This window comes from Cibotium barometz, chromosome 2 (assembly GCF_041138505.1).
Source record: "Cibotium barometz isolate CiBa-2024 chromosome 2, ASM4113850v1, whole genome shotgun sequence".
NCBI classification, from domain to species: domain Eukaryota; kingdom Viridiplantae; phylum Streptophyta; class Polypodiopsida; order Cyatheales; family Cibotiaceae; genus Cibotium; species Cibotium barometz.
In genome coordinates, this window is record NC_141047.1 from 67,941,262 (window position 1) to 67,958,620 (window position 17,359).

The 17,359-nt window shown below is 45.2% G+C and overlaps 1 protein-coding gene across 1 annotated transcript in view; it reads left to right on the forward strand.

The window, feature by feature from the left end:
- The window catches only part of LOC147641387 (uncharacterized), a 75,996-nt gene that overhangs the window by 34,013 nt on the left and 24,624 nt on the right, over positions 1–17,359 (forward strand). The window contains exon 3 of the mRNA XM_086820931.1: positions 11,675–11,762. Coding sequence (XP_086677057.1) covers positions 11,675–11,762 — 88 coding nt within the window. The remainder of the gene's footprint in view (positions 1–11,674; positions 11,763–17,359) is intronic.

Genomic DNA, 17,359 nt, shown 5'->3' on the forward strand with positions numbered 1-17,359 from the left:
ACATCAACCTGTGGCACATCATGATTAGTTGGCTGCAAACCAACTGTAATTTCCTGCTCATTAATTTCCTGCACATTAGTGGGCTGCGTTGTTGTTGTCACAGGCTCCTCCACAGGCTCCAAATGTGGGGCTGTGTTTCCCTCCCTCTGAGGCAACAAAAACTCAAAGATGTCACGAGAATAAACTGCAGGCTGCTGCCTAATGGACTGCATTGGTAGGACTGAATCCTCCGCAAACATTACATCTCTGCTCACAATAATTTTCCGTGTACCTGGGTGATACAACCGGTAGCCTTTGCTTTCAGTGCTATATCCCACAAAAATGCATTTTGCAGCCTTATCATCAAGCTTTCCCCGCTTGTGCTCAGGGATAAGTGCATATGCCAGGCATCCAAATACTTTAAAATGCTGAACTGTAGGTTTCCTGCCTGTCCATGCCTCACAAGGTGTAATGTTTTGAAGAGCTTTGGTTGGACACTTGTTCAACACATAATTGGCGCAAATGATTGCTTCCAACCAAAAACTTGGGGGCAGGCCTTTAGCCTTAATAATGCACCGTGCCATTTCATCATAGTACGGTTCTTTCGTTCCGCCTTCCCATTCTGTTGGGGAGTGTATGGCACTGTACATTGATGTATAATTCCCTTTTCTGCCAAAAGACCATGAAAGGCATCTGACATATACTCTCCACCTCTATCAGTACGCAATGTACTCACCCTTTCTGAGGTTTGATTTTCCTGCATGGGAAGAAACTCTTTGAACCTGACAAACACCTCTGACTTATGCCTCAAAGGATACACCCATGTAAAGCATGAAAAGTCATCTATGAAAGTGAGGAAATATGCATAACCACCAAGACTGTGTGTCCTCATGGGACCACATACATCACTGTGTATAAGCTGCAATTTGCGGACAGCTCTTACAGTGGCATCTTTCGGGAATGGAGCCCGATGCATCTTTCCCAATATACACCCCTCACAAACATGTCTTCCAGGGGCATGTATCTGTGGCATGTCTAACACCATCTCATGTGCATGGAGTCTCTGTAAGCTCTTAAAGTTTAAGTGACCAAACCGTGCATGCCATAATTCAGCATTGGCCCTCTCCTCTGTGCTTACCACTGCCATAGCATCATGTGTACTTGCTGCGTAATGATCCAGCCTATACAATCCTTTGCGGAGTGTGCCTGAAGCCACTATGGTGCCTGCATCCTCAAGATCATGCACTATGCATTTTGGTCCTGAGAATTTCACATCCAATCCTCCCAAGGCAACTGCAGGGACGGATATAAGATTCTTTCTGATACCTGGCACATACAACACGTGACTCAAGGTGAAAGAACCACCGTGGGCTGAATTCAACACAACCTTGCCAACTCCCTGCACTGGATAGCTGGAGTTATTGGCACATGTGACCATACCCCCTTGTGAGGTAGTCACAAAATCTGAGAATAGCTCTCTGTGTGCTGTAATATGCTTGCTAGCACCACTGTCAAAGTACCATTCCTGAGTACTAGCCACAGAGAGACATACATCATCATGCATAGAAGGATCATAGCTGCAAACTACCATAAATGCCCACTCCTCATCATAATCATCATCATGAGTAATGTGAGTGTAGTTTGCTACTTCCTGCTTCTCACTTGCATGGGTATCCGTTACTGCAACATTTGCTTCTCATTTTGTGCCCCTTTCTTTCTCCTTTGCAAGCCTCTTGCGACATTCATTGATGTGATGCCCTGGCTTCCTGCAATAATGACACTTGCCCTTCTTTTTGCCCTTTGCATCCTCTTTCTCCCCACTGGGAGAGGGCTGATTTGGTGCTGTTTTGCTTTTGTTTCCAGCTACTTTATTTGCAGCTTTCCCTCTTCCTTTCTGCCCTGCATAAAAGGCCTGATCCCCTTCCTTCATAATATTCCGATTCTCTCTTGATTGCTCTTCTTGCAACAACACCTGCACCAAGTCATCAAGCTTGAAAGAGTTTGGATTCCCTTTCATAATAAGACGCAATGTGGATGCAAGTGATTGATAAGAATCTGGAATACCATTTAGGATAATGGTGACCAATGAACCATCTGACATCTCCTCACCGAGAGAGATTAACTGTTCACGCAAGTCCTTGAACTTGGTGAGAAAATCATCCATAACATCTCCCTCATGCATAACAAGATGCTCTAGTTGCCTTTTGAGATAGGCAACTTTGGCCTCATTTCGTACCTGGTACAAATTAGCCAAACAATCCCATGCATCCTTTGCCGGCTGGCAAGACCGTATATGTGGAATAATACCAGTCTTCACAGACAATGCAATCATCGCATGTGCTTTTGCATCTTTCTCATCCCACTTTTGCTGAGCCTCGGTGGATGGCACTGATGGTGAAGAAGGTGTTCTTCTACTATGTGTGACAATAGAAGTAGTGGCAGAGTCATCATCAGGTGGTGTAGCACGTGTACCGGGTCTAACCTCAGTACCGTCAACAATCTTGCTCAGCCCATTGGCTACAAGTATGTGCTTCATCATGTATGACCACAAAGGGTAGTTGTTACTGCCATCAAGTTTGTTCTTGGCTGAAAGTAAATCAAGCACACCATCTTTCCCCATGGCAATATGTGTCACTGCAAAGATCACCTGCAAGGAAATAAAATAGAGACCTCAAATAAAAAATCTCTTCCGAGATGGGCACAACCTCAGTACTTCACCCTTTCACTGCACAAGAGCAATGTCACTGCTATAACTTGCTGTCCCAATCTGTAAATCCCTTCTCAGTGTCAAAACTGAGAGCAAAGCATCCCCCTTTTTGTTCCAAATGCACCTTTTAATTTCTGAACTGAATTAGGCATAAAATCCCCCAATTTCGCACTCAATTCCTGAGTGGACGGGCACTTTTCTTGCTGTACCAAGCATAAACCGGGCATACAACAAAGAAAATACAGAAAGCCCCTTGACTGGAAGGCAATGCCTCAACAAATAAAGTGCATATGAGCTGTCCACATGCTGATTTCTGTTACAGCACTTCACGGGAGTCGAAATCCCCAATTTCAAAGCCTGAAATGGACACCTGCAGGTACCCACAAGCTTCGGGAACGAAGGAAACAACTGAAAAATGATTTTGTAGTTACCCACGGGCTGTAGAAGACTAGTGTGCAGCAATTTTGAGCTGGTTTGACCACGAACAGGGCTGGAACTTGTCGGGAACAGGCTGGAAATGATGCGCCCTGATTTTTGGAGGCTCCTGGAGGCTGAAACAGGCCGGTTTCTTGCTGGAAATGCTGCGCACCAGCACTAGAAGGCTGCGCACCAGCTCTAGAAGACCTCCCGATGCAGTTTCCGGCGACAGAAAGCGAGAGCAAGCTCCCGGGTGCTGGAAAATAGGGCGGCGCACTGTTTTGCAGTAGCTGCAGCAAGAAAACAGAACTTCGATGTCGTCTCTGAGAGTTCCTCGCGTGGGGAATGCGGTGGGGGAGCTCACGGGAGTGTAGAGCCTAGCTCTGATACCAAATGATGGAGGTGGATGCAAGAGAATGAGGGCCAAAAGCAGGAGAGAGCAAAAAAACGTCTGTTGTATTGCAGTAGTTAGATCAAAGAAAAGTGCTTCTACAATGTAATGTTATGCACATAACCTAATAGATTAGGTTATGCCTACTAAGCACACCTCTAAGTGCTATCTAGGCCTAAAACAGAGTGCCCCTAGCCTCAGAATGAGATCACATGGGCTATTATTAGCCTAGGGAAAAAAACCTTCCATAAGGGAAGTAAAAAGTGCCCCGGCCCACCTACCAACCACCAGCACTCCCATAGAAGGTACAAGTATGAAGATAAAAACCCAACACAAACTCTGCATGAAAAATCGGGTGTGGGACTGATGGTTTGCTGCGGATCATACAGGAGAACATCATGACCTGGGGTCCTGTGTCACTCTGGCATGTGCTGTGGGAAGCAAGATGAAGCGGGGGCCACTAAACGTGACACCAAGGTAGACATAGAATGAGACAATCTCTACAGGATCCCCTCTATATGTGAAGCTCAATCTGGATGTGAAGGAGCGAAAAGTATTGAAGACGATTACCTTGGTTTTACCAAGGTTAACAGAGAGGTCCCGCTGAATGCAAAAGTCCTATAAGGTATCCAACTATCTCTAAAGCCCCTCGGCTGAATCTGAGAGGAGGACGATGTCATCTGCGTACAGTAGTATGGGGATGAATATGCCTGCCAGTGTGGGACCAGCCCCGCCTAATCCGTCAATGGAGCTTGACGTCTCATCAATGTAGAGGTCAAAAAGAGTGGGCGATAGAGGGCAGCCCTGTTTCACCCCAATAGTGCTGGAAAAAAACTATGATGTACCTCCTAGGGCTCTCACTCGTTCGGTGACGGACTCATAGAGGGCGATGATGCTCCAAACCATGTCAGATGGGACTCCTATCCCTGTAGGAGGCAGGCTCGGGGTACAGTATCAAAAGCTTTGAGGAAATACACAAAGTAGCAGTAAATCCCCTGATGTCGTGCTCTACCGGCCTCAATGATGGCATGGAGGGTCAAAATGTGGTCAAGGGTAGAGTAGCTCCTCCGAAAGCTTGCATGTCCCAAGGCTCTACATCCTTGTCTCTCTGCAAATGAACCGAGCTCCGCCTCTAGCATCGATCCATAGAGTTTGGCCAATGTGTGGCCAATCATGATCGTCTTGTAATTATTAGGATCAAGTGGATCTCCGGCTTTGAGGATGGGGATGATGGTGTTGGTTGACCAGGAGGGTGGAAATCCTTCACAAAGGGTTCTATTGAACATGTAGGGTAGTAGGGGCGTGAAGGTATGCGAGATGTACTCGGCAATGAGTCCCTCATGCTCCTAGTCTACGAATGGCCTCGAAGACCATGCCCTTTGTGAAGAAGGTGGAGGTGGTGGGGGTAGGGGTGGCTGATGGGGGTTATGATAGAGGGAGCGTGCATAGGAGTGCCATGTGTCTGGGCAGGCGATAGGTGTTGGGGGGTGATGTTCTCGGAGTTTCCTCTAGGCCTCTTTGCAGTTCGGCCCTAAGGAAAGTAGGTATAACTCATCCTCTTTTCGACCGTAGAACTCCCGTTTCTTGCGTTGGGTGAGCCGTTGAGAAACCCGTTGTGCTTGGCGCTTCATGATTTGCTCATTTCGTACCTCATGCTTAAGATGGGAGCTTTTGGCTCGGTATTCGTTATCATACCAACAGTTTTGGGGCATGGAACCGCAAGGTTGCTTGGCGGTAGACCGCCGCGTGCAGATGAAAGAAGTGGTGGTGGATGTGTGGAGTATGGTGGTGAGCTGTGATGTGAGGGTGGGTAGGGGGACAATAGGTTCCACATCTTGGAGTTGGCAGTAGATTTGGTTGGAGTAAACAAGGTCAAGCTTGTGATGAAAATGGACCTGGGTGTAATGTGAGATCGGGGGTGGTGGCGGAGGGACGGGTGGTGTGCAGGTAAGTGTGAAAGAGAGGTAGGCATGGTCAGCTTCAAAGGGTGGTGGTGGCGGGCTGGAGAAGTCAGGGAGAAGGTGTGTCAAAGCGGGAGATCCCATTAGATAGTCCACAATGCTAGTACCTCCTGAGTGAGGGAAGTAGGCGAGGGTGTTGGAGGAGGGCCATCGAGACATCCCGTTATAGATAACCAGACCATGTTTAGCTCCCCACTGTAAGAAATATCTCCCATACACTGTGACCTCCTCATGGTCCTATGATGATCTGTGCAACCTCATGTCAGTGATGTTGAGCTCCTGTAGTCTGATAGGGTCATCTAGATCGAGTAGTGGGATCTGCTGACTTCCCGTGGTAGCATTGAAGTCCCCGAGTAGGAGGACTTCCCCCAGCTGTGAGAACTCCATAACATCCCTATATAATGGTAAGTACGGTGACTGGCCATGATGTGCAGTGTAAGGGGAGTGGCGTGGATCAAAATAACACACAAGAATGTGGATGACTCTTTGACTGCTAAGTTGTAGCCGCACCCAAAGATACCGTGCATCCTCGTCCTTCCGGACGATGCTGAGAATCTGTTGGAGATGGGATCCAAAAAGGACAGCTACCCCTCAAGATCCACGTACTCCTCGTGATGTGCGGGTCTCACCTTGTAAAGCTGACTCCCACTCATAGCCGGCTACGTATGGTAAGCCCCTCTCAGGGCTATGATGAGTCATTGTATAGAAAATGACATCCTTGCTTGTGAGAATCTCGCTCAAATCTCGTGGATTTGACCACAGGATGCCATTGCAGTTCAATACTGCTAACCTCAGGTGTTTGGTCTCATAGACCCCATGTCCCTATTTGGGATGGCGCTTAGTGATAATGACCGTACCATCTCTGTAGATAGCCCACTTGCTTGCTCTATGGGCGTCATGAACTGTGACCATCGCCTCACGCCGATGTGCCACCTGTGCTGCTGAGGTGAGATCATCTCCCATGTACACCTGTGTGGCCTTGAGGGCAGCCCGTCTATTTAAGAAGGCATGTCTGTTGGTGGCATTAGGGAATCTAACGATGAGGGGCCACTCATGTCATATCCTTGCCTTCCCTCCATGTATCTTCGGTGGGGGAGGGGGGGGGGGGGGGGGGGGGGGGGGGGCGATCCCATGCACTCTTATCATCTGGCAAAGCGTCATGGCATCCTCCTTGGGGGAAGCCCCTGCCTATAGCCCCCACACTCACACGTGGAGGGCCCTATCCTTCTTGCGTTCCTCCTCCTTGATTGTCTCATGTATGATGCTCTGTGGGGGGTTCGTGCTTTCTCTCCACCTCCACCCAATCTTTCTTGGTGGTTTGTAGTTCTTCCTGCAACTCCTTAGACCCTCCTGAAACTTTTTTTAACGTCTTCAAAAGACCACTAAGGTCTATGAGACAAAAAGGTGTTACAAAGTATCCAAGTGTTACACTAATCCTGGTAATCTTATCATGGTACAAAAGAATACAAAGACTAGAACTAACGATTAAACACATGTACAATCAGCGGAGCCAAGGTATCACGCACATATGGGAAGTGCTCTCCAACTAGCCCATCATGATCCTGTGCCTTTCCATTCTATAACTTGTCTATCGCATCTAACACCATCCGCATAGTAAAAAAGGTGCTGCTAGCCGGTCTAGCTCCCAGTGGAGGGGAGGTGGGGGGTTGTCCTGGTGCATCATACAACTGTCTAGCATAAGCATGCCATGCCTCAGGTGCAGTAATCGGAGTACCAGGCTGTCTCTCCTGAAAAATCTTCCATGCCCTCTTGTGGTCCTTCCCTAGGAAGAGTTGGTAGATCTCCTCCTCTAATTTAGCCAGGTAGGCTCGTGTCTTCATCTGCACAAGGCGCCGAAAGATCATCCTGGTATCTCTATGTGTCTGAGTTCCAATGGCAATCTCACGCTGTAGTTGTGCCCGTGTCTCACGACACTCATCATCATACCAACTGTTCTGTGGGGTTGAGGGGGGGGGGGTGTTGATGTTGGAAGGGATCATAGTTCAAGGAAATGCATATGAGGCGGATGCATGTAGTACACCTGCCAATCCTCTCGTAATCTCGTCCGGAGGGCGATGCGATCTAAAGCAAACAAGCCATCAGATACATCATCTCGGTAAACCCCAGCTGTCTCATGTGTAAACTAATATCTCGGGTACCTAGGTAGATGAGTGGCTGGCCCATCTCTCGGGGATCTACCTACTAGTGTGAAACTCAAGTATGCATGATCGGTTGCTATGCCGATGGGCCGACTAGAAATCGTGAAATCCCACACATCAGGTATCAATGAAGGAGATCCCATCAAGTAGTCAACTGTGCTTGCTCCCCCTTTAGAGTTCCAGCATGTGAGCATTTGATCCCTGCCATCTCGATAAGTCATTGTATATGACCAACCCATGTGCACTCCCGAGTGTGAGAAAATGCCTGCCATAATCTGTAATTTCCCTCTCATCCTGTGCTGATCTCTGCAACCCTACATCCTCTGCCGTGATCTCCGGTACATAGCCTCATGAGTATCATACAGCTCTGTCTGCTCTGTGCCTGTATCCCAATAGTAATATGTCTCCCATGCTGGCAAACCTCATGATATCATCATATAGTGGCAGATAGGGCGACTCTCCTTATGGTGCAAACGTGTTACAAAAAACTGTTAAATAGACGAAAAAGACAAATTAATGCTGCCTAACTAAAGCTGGAAGGCAGGAGGACTTCCCCCAACTGTGAGAACTCCATAATATCACCATATAATGGTAAGTATGGTGATTGGCCATGAGGGGAGTGTCTTGGTGCAAAAGAACACAACAATGTGGATGACTCTGTCATCACTAAGCTGTAGCCGCACCTAAACATATCGTGCATCCTCGTCCTTCTTGACGATGTATATGGAATCTAAAAAGAACAACTACCCCTCCTGAGCCACGTACTCCTCTTGCTGTGCGGGTCTCGCCTCAGAAAGCTAACGCCCACTCATACCTGGCTATGTATGGTCTCAAGGCTCTGATGAGTCTCTGTATAGAAAATGGCATCCTTGCGTGTGATAATCTCGCTCAAACCTCCTGGATTCAACCACACGGTGCCATTGCAGTTCCATACTGCTAACCTCAGGTGTTTGGTCTAATAGACCCCGCATCCCTATTTAGGACTGCGCTCACTTGCCCGCTCTACGGGCCTTATGAACTATCACCATCGCCTCACGCCGGTGTTCCACCTATGTTGTGGTGAGAGCATCCCCCCTGTACACTTGAGGGCATCCCCTCTATCTAGGAAAGCCTGTCTGCTCTGGTGGCATCAGGGAATCTGATGCTGAGGGACGGCTCTCATGTCATATCCTTGCATGCCCTTCATGTGTTTGCAAAGGGCGCAGGGGTGGGGGACGATCTCGTCCACTCCTATCATCTGGCAAAGTGTCATGGCATCTGCCTTGAGGGAAGCCCCCAACCAAGCTTGACGACAAGGGAGAAATGCATCTCTGTGGGCTACAGTAGTAAGAGTAAAGGTTACAGGTTGTATAACCTCTCTACACACAAGGTTTTCAGAAGTAGGGATGATGTGTTTGCTAAGAATCATTTTCAGTCTCTCTGGATATTATTGTATCAGTTTGGTCTCATAGGCCGATTGGGTCTTTAGTAGAGGTTTAATATATCTTTCTTTCTTTCCTTATGTACCTGAGATAAGCAAGCTATTGCAAATCCCGAAGACATAATTGGTCATCTCTTGCCTTTGCCACTTGCTGAAAATTGAGGACAGCAGGCTGGAAGTCAGCTTTTGCCTCAGAATGGTCATGTAAATCAGCCCATGGATCAGCCGGAGATGTCTACAGATGTAGAGGATGTTGTAAGGCAAGAAAGGACAGCCATTGAAGAGGCAAAAACAGTCCCTAGATGGTTGTTTTGTACTCTATAGGAGAGTAAACTTTCAGCTCCATTTGAGAGTAGAACAAGGACTGGTAAAAGAGGTGAATCCATTAGACATGATGCAGATTTTGCTTCGATGAGTGACATCTGTGATTTAAAAGAGTTTGCTTCCTATGAGCAGGCTCAAGGCAGACAAGATGCAAATTTTGCTTCGATGAATAACATCTATGATTTAGAGGAACCCACTTCGATGATTAACAACTGTGATTTAGAGGATGCTGCTTCTTATGAGCTGGCCGTTTCGGCAATGGAGGCTTTTTACCTTGCCACCTTCTCTGAACTTTGCATCTCTAAATGTGTACAAATATCTATTTTTCAAGTGTTTTTTAAAGTGGACCATACCTCTATCAAACTTATTTTTCCGAAATAAAAAGTCCCGTACTGGTACCGTTTTTTTGTACCTTCGTCTTGTTTCATACCTTTGTACTTGACAACTATGTAGTAAATAAAAGGGTTAGAAATATTAGTACTTGCTTGCATAGCATTAGTGACACTTGGCATTAGTGTGGAGACTTGCTATATGCACTTACTCAAAGGTTCTATTAGGCAAAATGAATTATGGTTAATGAAATGCAATTATGTGCGACTTCTGTTCCAGCAGCTCTATGCTTGTCTCTCCATGTTCATCATCTCGTCTCTGTACTTGTAAGTGGTTGAGGTTGTGTGCTCTCTCGCTCTCTCCTGGGAAGACCAACAACATTCACACACTGTTTGGGATGGGATTCAGAAAGTTTCGTGTTTAACATGGAAATTATCACCGTCATTGTTGTGGAGTTGGTTTCCAGCTCTGTGGTATGGGTTTGACTTCTGCTCTCTACATTGGTGGACAGGTAGTAATAGTATAATTTAATATAAGTTAGACTCACCCAAAAAAAAAAAAAACTGTAGAGCCCAATTTCTGTGTTCAATCCATAACGGCTTTACCAAACAATGGAAATGGAAATTTTAAGAGGGCTGAAACACCACATTAGCAAGGGTGATGCAAATAAGGGGAGAGGGGAGAAGAAGGGGGAGTGCAGAAACACATGGAAATTAGGAGAGAATATGAATGTAGACTTGGGGAAAGGAGATTGGACTTGTGGAGGAACAAAAAAGAATCTAATTTTGGCCTGATATCTAGGCTCTGATAGGAAAGGGCATGTGTTAGTTGGGAAATGGATGAAAATGCAGGGGAATAGCAAAGGGAAACATTTTCCCCCATTTTCCCATATGGGAAACGTTTCCTCAATTGAAATGTATGGGCGTGCTAGCAAAGGGGAATTATTGTTTCTTGTTCTTAGGCATGCCGTATGGGCATGCTAGCAAATGGCAATTATTGTTTCTTGTTCTTAGGCCATTTCCCGTAACTATGGTTCAATCGTACATAGAGTAGTAGGACTTCTACACACAAGATTGGATTAGTCATGATTCATTTTCTTGTGGCTCACTTTAAGGGAACCCATTCTCCTCATAAACAAATTGCTGTATTTTTTTTTCCCAACAAAACTATTGGTAACAAGGGTTATGTTTGGATGTGTTGGGAAAATCCTATGACAGTACATGTGCTTATCCATGGTCTAGACACGACAGTTGTTAAATAGGTGCTGGTCAGAAGATTAAGCTTCATATTGTATGAAATGAGTATAAAAACTACTGATTAGGATAAAGTATGTTAGGTGCGGTTTTTTAAAAAAAACTGATAAATATTAACATATTTTTATACATATTATGGTGTGAGGACATGCATAATCAATCTAATATAGAAGAAGATACATGTATTGAGCAAGATGAAGACAAGAAGCAAGCAACTAACTGGAGAGCAAGAAAAAGAAGGAGAAGAAAACTTGACAAGATGCCTTTTTGGTAATGTATTGTCCCCAAAAAAGGTTGTTTGTTTTGTAATAAGTGCGGGGCGACTTGTGAGGCAGAATTTCTAATGTAGGTTTGTCTTGATATGAAGTGGTAGATGCTCTACGGAAATGGTTACACAGTCCTAATTGCCAGAAGTGATTGCATGCACGACTAGTTTTTGCAATGACAAGGATGCTTTGTAGTTGTGACAAACTTACACATGATTAGGCACCTTGGTTACATGCTAGCATGTAATGTTGTAATATGTACAATCCTTCTACTATTTAACTACCAATGTTTTGGCACTAGATTCGTGAAGTAAGTTTTTTTGAGGACTATTTTAACTTTTCTGATTGTTTAGCTTCAATTTTGAGGACCATTTTGATTTTTCTGATTGTGTAGCTTCAATGCTTGCTTGTGTCTATTAGCGCACACTTATCTTTTGTTTCTCTTTTTTTTTTTTTTTTGGGGCTAGGTACATTTCTCAAAGATTTTCAAGAGTTAGTTGAGGGGCCTCTTTCACAAGTTTCTTCTCCTCTTGAAGTAGATACATCTTGGCGATGGTATGAAATTATTTTTTTTATTAAACCATGTCAACATTCAACTTCGAAATGTGTGTGGGGTGTGTGTGTGTGTGTGAGAGAGAGAGAAAGAGAGAAAGAGAGAAAGAAAGAAAGAAAGCTGTATTACTCAAATACTTTCACATATTTTCGAGAGAGGCTTTCCCACCTTATGAGTATCGAGTATATACCTCAACAAGGGGATAGGAGGGTAGTTTCAGCCATTCCTATCTTTGTTGATAGAAATAGTACAACTACTGAAAGAAATAAGTGCGCCCCTCGTGATATCTGCTCCTATGCGAGAAGCCATTCGGCAGTGCCGATAAGTATGCAGCTAGACTGATAAGTATGCAGTCGGGACCGTCCGGAACCCCGGTGTCACTCTCTCTAACAAACGTTGGTTACACTTTTTCTCAAAACCAATTGACAATGTTCCATACTTGTTCCAACACGTCTACTAGAGGCCGAACTCGACCTATGAGACAAATCAATGTACAACTATCAATGTCTTCTAGATGTCTAGAAATAAAAAGGACAAAATGAACATGAAATAAACTATGAAAGTAGAGAGAGAGAGAGAGAGAGAGAGAGAGAGAGAGAGAGAGAGAGAAATGAAATGAAATGAAATGTTATATTAACGTCTTCAAAAGGCCAAAGTGACCTATGAGACCAAAGTTACAACCATATGGCGTCTGATACACTATTTGCAAAAGAAAAGAAAGGACTGAAGAGAGAGAGAGAAAGAAAGAAAGAAAGATTTTATTAACGTCTTCCAAAAGACCGAACTCGGCGTATGAGACAAATCAGAGTACCTGTATGGGGTATCCTCTGTCATCCCAACAAAATGAAAAAGTACTGAACTAAAAAGCTGAATTTGGGTGTGCAATAAGTACAATGAGTGGTGAAGGGGATGGAGCTCTACTACTAGGAGAATGCAAAGCTATATGCATGGAGTATACAATCATGATATGCAACCTAGCTAGCTCCATCCTGTACCATATTAAGCGTCTACTAAAGACCCAATGGGCCTATGAGACCAAAGTGATACAATAATGTCCATGGCATATCTCATCATGGAATGGAAAATAAAACAGAAAGAAAACATAAATATAGCTATCTGACTGGGGTGATACAAAACTGTCAAGAACATAAAACATGGGAGCAACATCAGCTCCGAGTAGATGGTGTACCACTCTCCAAAATGTCAAGCATGGGGCTGACGAGTATGGCCGAGAGGTCTCCTTCAGCTATGTCATGTGAAAAGCTAGCTTGATGGCGGTGGAGCATGTCCTGGATCTGGAGCTGATGAGGTGATCGTGGCCGGTGGGGGGGTTGAGTGCGTCGGGCACGCTGGAGTGCAGAGGCTCGGGTCCGAGGTAACTCCTCTCGGGCGAGGTAGGTCCTGAGTAGCTCGTGGAGGGTCCACAAGATCCACTATATCGGTGTCCTCCACCTCCTGGGTCCAGAAGAAACTGGTGATGTTTGGATGTAGAGGGAGGGGGCGGGGTGGTTGGGGCCTGTGTCTCAAGGTGTCCCTGTGGCTGCGGAGCTCAAGCAGGAAGAGGCCCATGCAACGCTGGTCCTGGAGAGAGAGAAATGAAATGATATATTAACGTCCTCAAAAGGCCAAAATGACCTATGAGACCAAAAAGGTTACAACAATTGGTGGATCTGATACAATGTCTGTGTAAGAAAAGCTAAAACAACTAAACAACTAACTGAAACTGAAACAATAACTATGAGGAAAAGTAAGGTACTAGGAGCTCCTAATGGATAACGTCTGGGAAGGAAAACACCAGCAACAAAGGTAAGCATCATATACATCACTATCCAAAGATGTCTCTCATCGGTCGATGGCGGATATCCTCAATGTCCTCCATGGTGAGTACTCTGACTGGACATCTCCCATGCCGTGCTAGTATGGTCCTGATCCTCTGTTGTAGTCTCTGCCGGTGTCGAGAGCAAATACAATTCTGCATGTTGCAGGCGGTGGCTTTCAAAAGCCACTGCATGTCCCTCTTGGTTCAAAACAGCCACCAAGCAATCTCCGCATGCATCACACTCGACCACAAAGGGCCTATGCAAATCTGGAATAATAAGAACTGGCCCTGATATGATGGCATCCTTTAACTTCTGAAAAGCTGTCTTTTCGGGTTCCGACCAATGGAATGCTACTTTCTTCTTCGTTAGATCATGTAACGGTGAAGCTAAGAAAGCAAAGTGTCAAATGAATCCATGATAGTACGAGCATAAACCAATAAAGCTCCGAACTTGATGCACATTCTGCAGTTCCGGCCAATCCTGGATTGCTTGAATCTTTGCAGGATCCATGCTTACTCCATCCTTGGAAACAATATGCCCTAAATAATTAATTTCTGACAAGAAGAATTCACTCTTCTTCCCATTGATGAAAAGCTTATGTTTCCTTAGCTCTTCAAAAACAATGGCAAGATGCTGTTTATGTTCAACCTCACTCTTTGAGAAAATGATAATATCATCAAAGAAAGTTCATGTGAACTTGCGGTGAGGTCTTAAAATTATGTCCATCATTCTATTCAAAGTGGCGGGAGCATTCGTAAGTCCAAATGGCACAACCAAATACTCATATAATCCAAATGATGTTCGAAAAGCCATTTTGTGCACAGCTTGAGGTACCCCTCGAATTTAATGGTAACCACTCTTAAGATCAATGCGACTGAAACAAGCAGCTGTCTCACGTTTATCAAGAATATCATCGATTCGGGGAATCGGAAACTTGTTCTTGATAGAATTCTTGTTAAGGGCCCTATAATCAACACACATCCTGTATGTCCCATCCTTTTTCTGCACAAGTAAAACTGGAGAACAATAAGGTGAAGAACTTGGCCTTATCAACCTCTTCTCAAGTAAATTATTTACTTGAGTCATGATTTCCTCGTGTTGGGCAGCACTAACCCTATAAGGAGGCCGGTTAGGAGGAGAGCTCCGAGAGATTTTGTCAATACAATGATCCTCTGGTCTCTCTAGAGGTACTGTCTTGGAAGTGAATTGGTAAAACAATCAGCATATTCACTTAAGAAATCAATCTTATCTTGATCTAGGGGAGCTGCAGCATCATGCTCAACATTATCACGTACAAAGACCAGGTAAGAACAAGCTGATTTCTTTATTGCCTTTGAAATAGATATATGGCTTACAACGGGTATGGTACTCCCAGTAGTACCCGCATCAATACAAACTTCCCTACCCCTATGAGTAAACATAACTTTCTTTTCTGTGTGCAAAATCTTGGGATCCAAACGGTAATGCCAAGGCATCCCAAGTAACACATCACATCCTGTAAGTGGTGCCACAAGGAAGTCTTCATGATCCAAATATCCTTGAATCTGTATGCGAAGCTTCCTAATGATGGGAGTGACCTTAACTTCCTTGCCCTCAAAGGCAGCATCTGCATGAAAGTCCATGCCCAATTCCTCAGGCTTTAACCCAAGAGCAGCAGCCATCTGTATGGATATGAAGTTATCTGTTGAGGCATTATCAAAAAGGAATAAAGCTGTTTGGTCCTTTAACTTGCCTCAAGCTTTGCATAAAATCGTGCTCTTTGGTTTATGTGCAGTGTTACCCTGAACATCAGGTATAACATTCACACTTGGTTTGGCATCGTGCACATTATTCTTTTTCCGATTCTGGGGGTATTGAGCTTTCATGTGATCTTTGCTCCCACATGAGAAACACTTCCCCTCTCTCATGCAATCAGAGATACACTGTCTCGACAGCTTAGGATCATCCTTTTTACCCCTTGGCATCTTTTCTGAGCTCCCTTTTGCATCCTTGGGCTCGTGAGACATAAACTTAGATGGCTGTCCACCCTTTTTCTGCTCATTTCCAGCTCTGAATTTTCCCTTGTATGAGCTGAATTCTTGTCTTTTTGATGCTCCCTTGCCATGCAACTCCTCAGAAATAGTTGCTGAGTATATGAGCTCCTGCAAAGTGTTGTGGGGGTACAGTGCCAGGCTCTTTTTAATGATTCGTTGCAGCCCTGACTCAAACTTTCTTTTCTTCTCGTCCTCACTAATCGTCATGAAAGGTGTGACCTTGAGAGGAATCCCGCCAAAACTTTGAAACATAAGAAGAAACGGATTCACCTTCATCCTGTGTTAGCCAATCCCATTCTTTCGTACATCCTTCTCAAAGTGAGGAGGAAGGAACTGATCATAAAATGCTCTTTGAAAGCACTCCATGTACGGGCAGCTGTCCTATCCAAAAGCTTTGCCATCCACCAATCACTTGCAGTCTCTTTAAGATGCATACCCACATGCTTGAGCATAGATTTCTCGGTAAACTCCTCAGTGCAAAAGGCTATTTCAAATTGCCTTATGAAAGCAAGTGCCTTCGTAGTATCCAACTTTCCATTATAGCTCTCGAATTTAATGTCCTTGTCCCCTGATATGAACACTTTGGCCTTCTTGCCATGACGGGCATCCCGACGCTCTAATACATCCTCCTCCTCGTCATGCCGACGTTGGCGATGATGCCCAGATCTAGGGCTGATTTCCGACGTAACACCCTCCACTCTGGATGGAACTTTAGGAGCAGGAGCATACCTAGAAGGTGGAGATACCACCGACAATGCATGAAGATCTTCTGCATCTCTCAAATAGGCTGAAAACCCCTCATCATTCCCACGAGCTGCATGTCAATGCACGTCATCTCCTTGGGCTGCATGCCCCCTCAAAACACTTACTCGGGTTGCATGCCCCTCAAAACACTTGCTCGGGCTGCATGCCCGCTTACATCACTTGCTCGGGCTGCATGCCCTCTTACATCATTGGTGCAGTTTGCATGCCCTTCACATCACTGGTGCGGCTTTGCATGCCCTCTCACAACATCATCGGAATTCCCTTCACGGGATAGCCTGTGAGGTTGCCGTGTGAAGACCCACTTGCCCTCATTATCGGAAACAACTTCGCCACGGCTTTTTAGATAAGCAACAGTCAACTCTCAAGGTTTGTCGATTCCCATCTGTTGGGCAACTGCATCAAAAGTGACCACATCAGCGTTGACATGAGACCTTGATTTTATGACCCTCTGAACATCAGGATCTCTTTGCAAAGCACGGGGCTCTTCAAGCTCATTCATCAAGGCATCAATACCCTGCTGATCCTCAGCCCTTGTAGATAACGGTGGATCGTTACCCACCAAAGCCCCAACATGATCCCTATCTCTATCGTCCTCCCGCATGCGGCGAATATGGGTGATTAGAGTCCTCCACAGAATGATCAGACTGGCTGGCCATAATGTATCTTCCAGCCTTTTAGAAAGAAAAGAATTTTCCGTGCCCCGGAATGGCTCTCTACCAGTTTTCCGAGTATGATACCGAATAGACTGCAAGGGTGCACCCCTACAAAGACAAAGTCTTTCCGTACGCTTATTGCGGCTTAAACGAAAGGTAACCTCTTTTGAGGCGCGACAATAAGACGAGGACTACCTCAGAATCCCAACCTTCTCTCAAGGATAATGACTCCTTACAGCCATATCCAGTAGCATATTAGGCACAATTGTGTAGAAAGCCAGGCTCTGATACCAATGTAAATGGAAGGGGCAACGAACACCGAAAATCT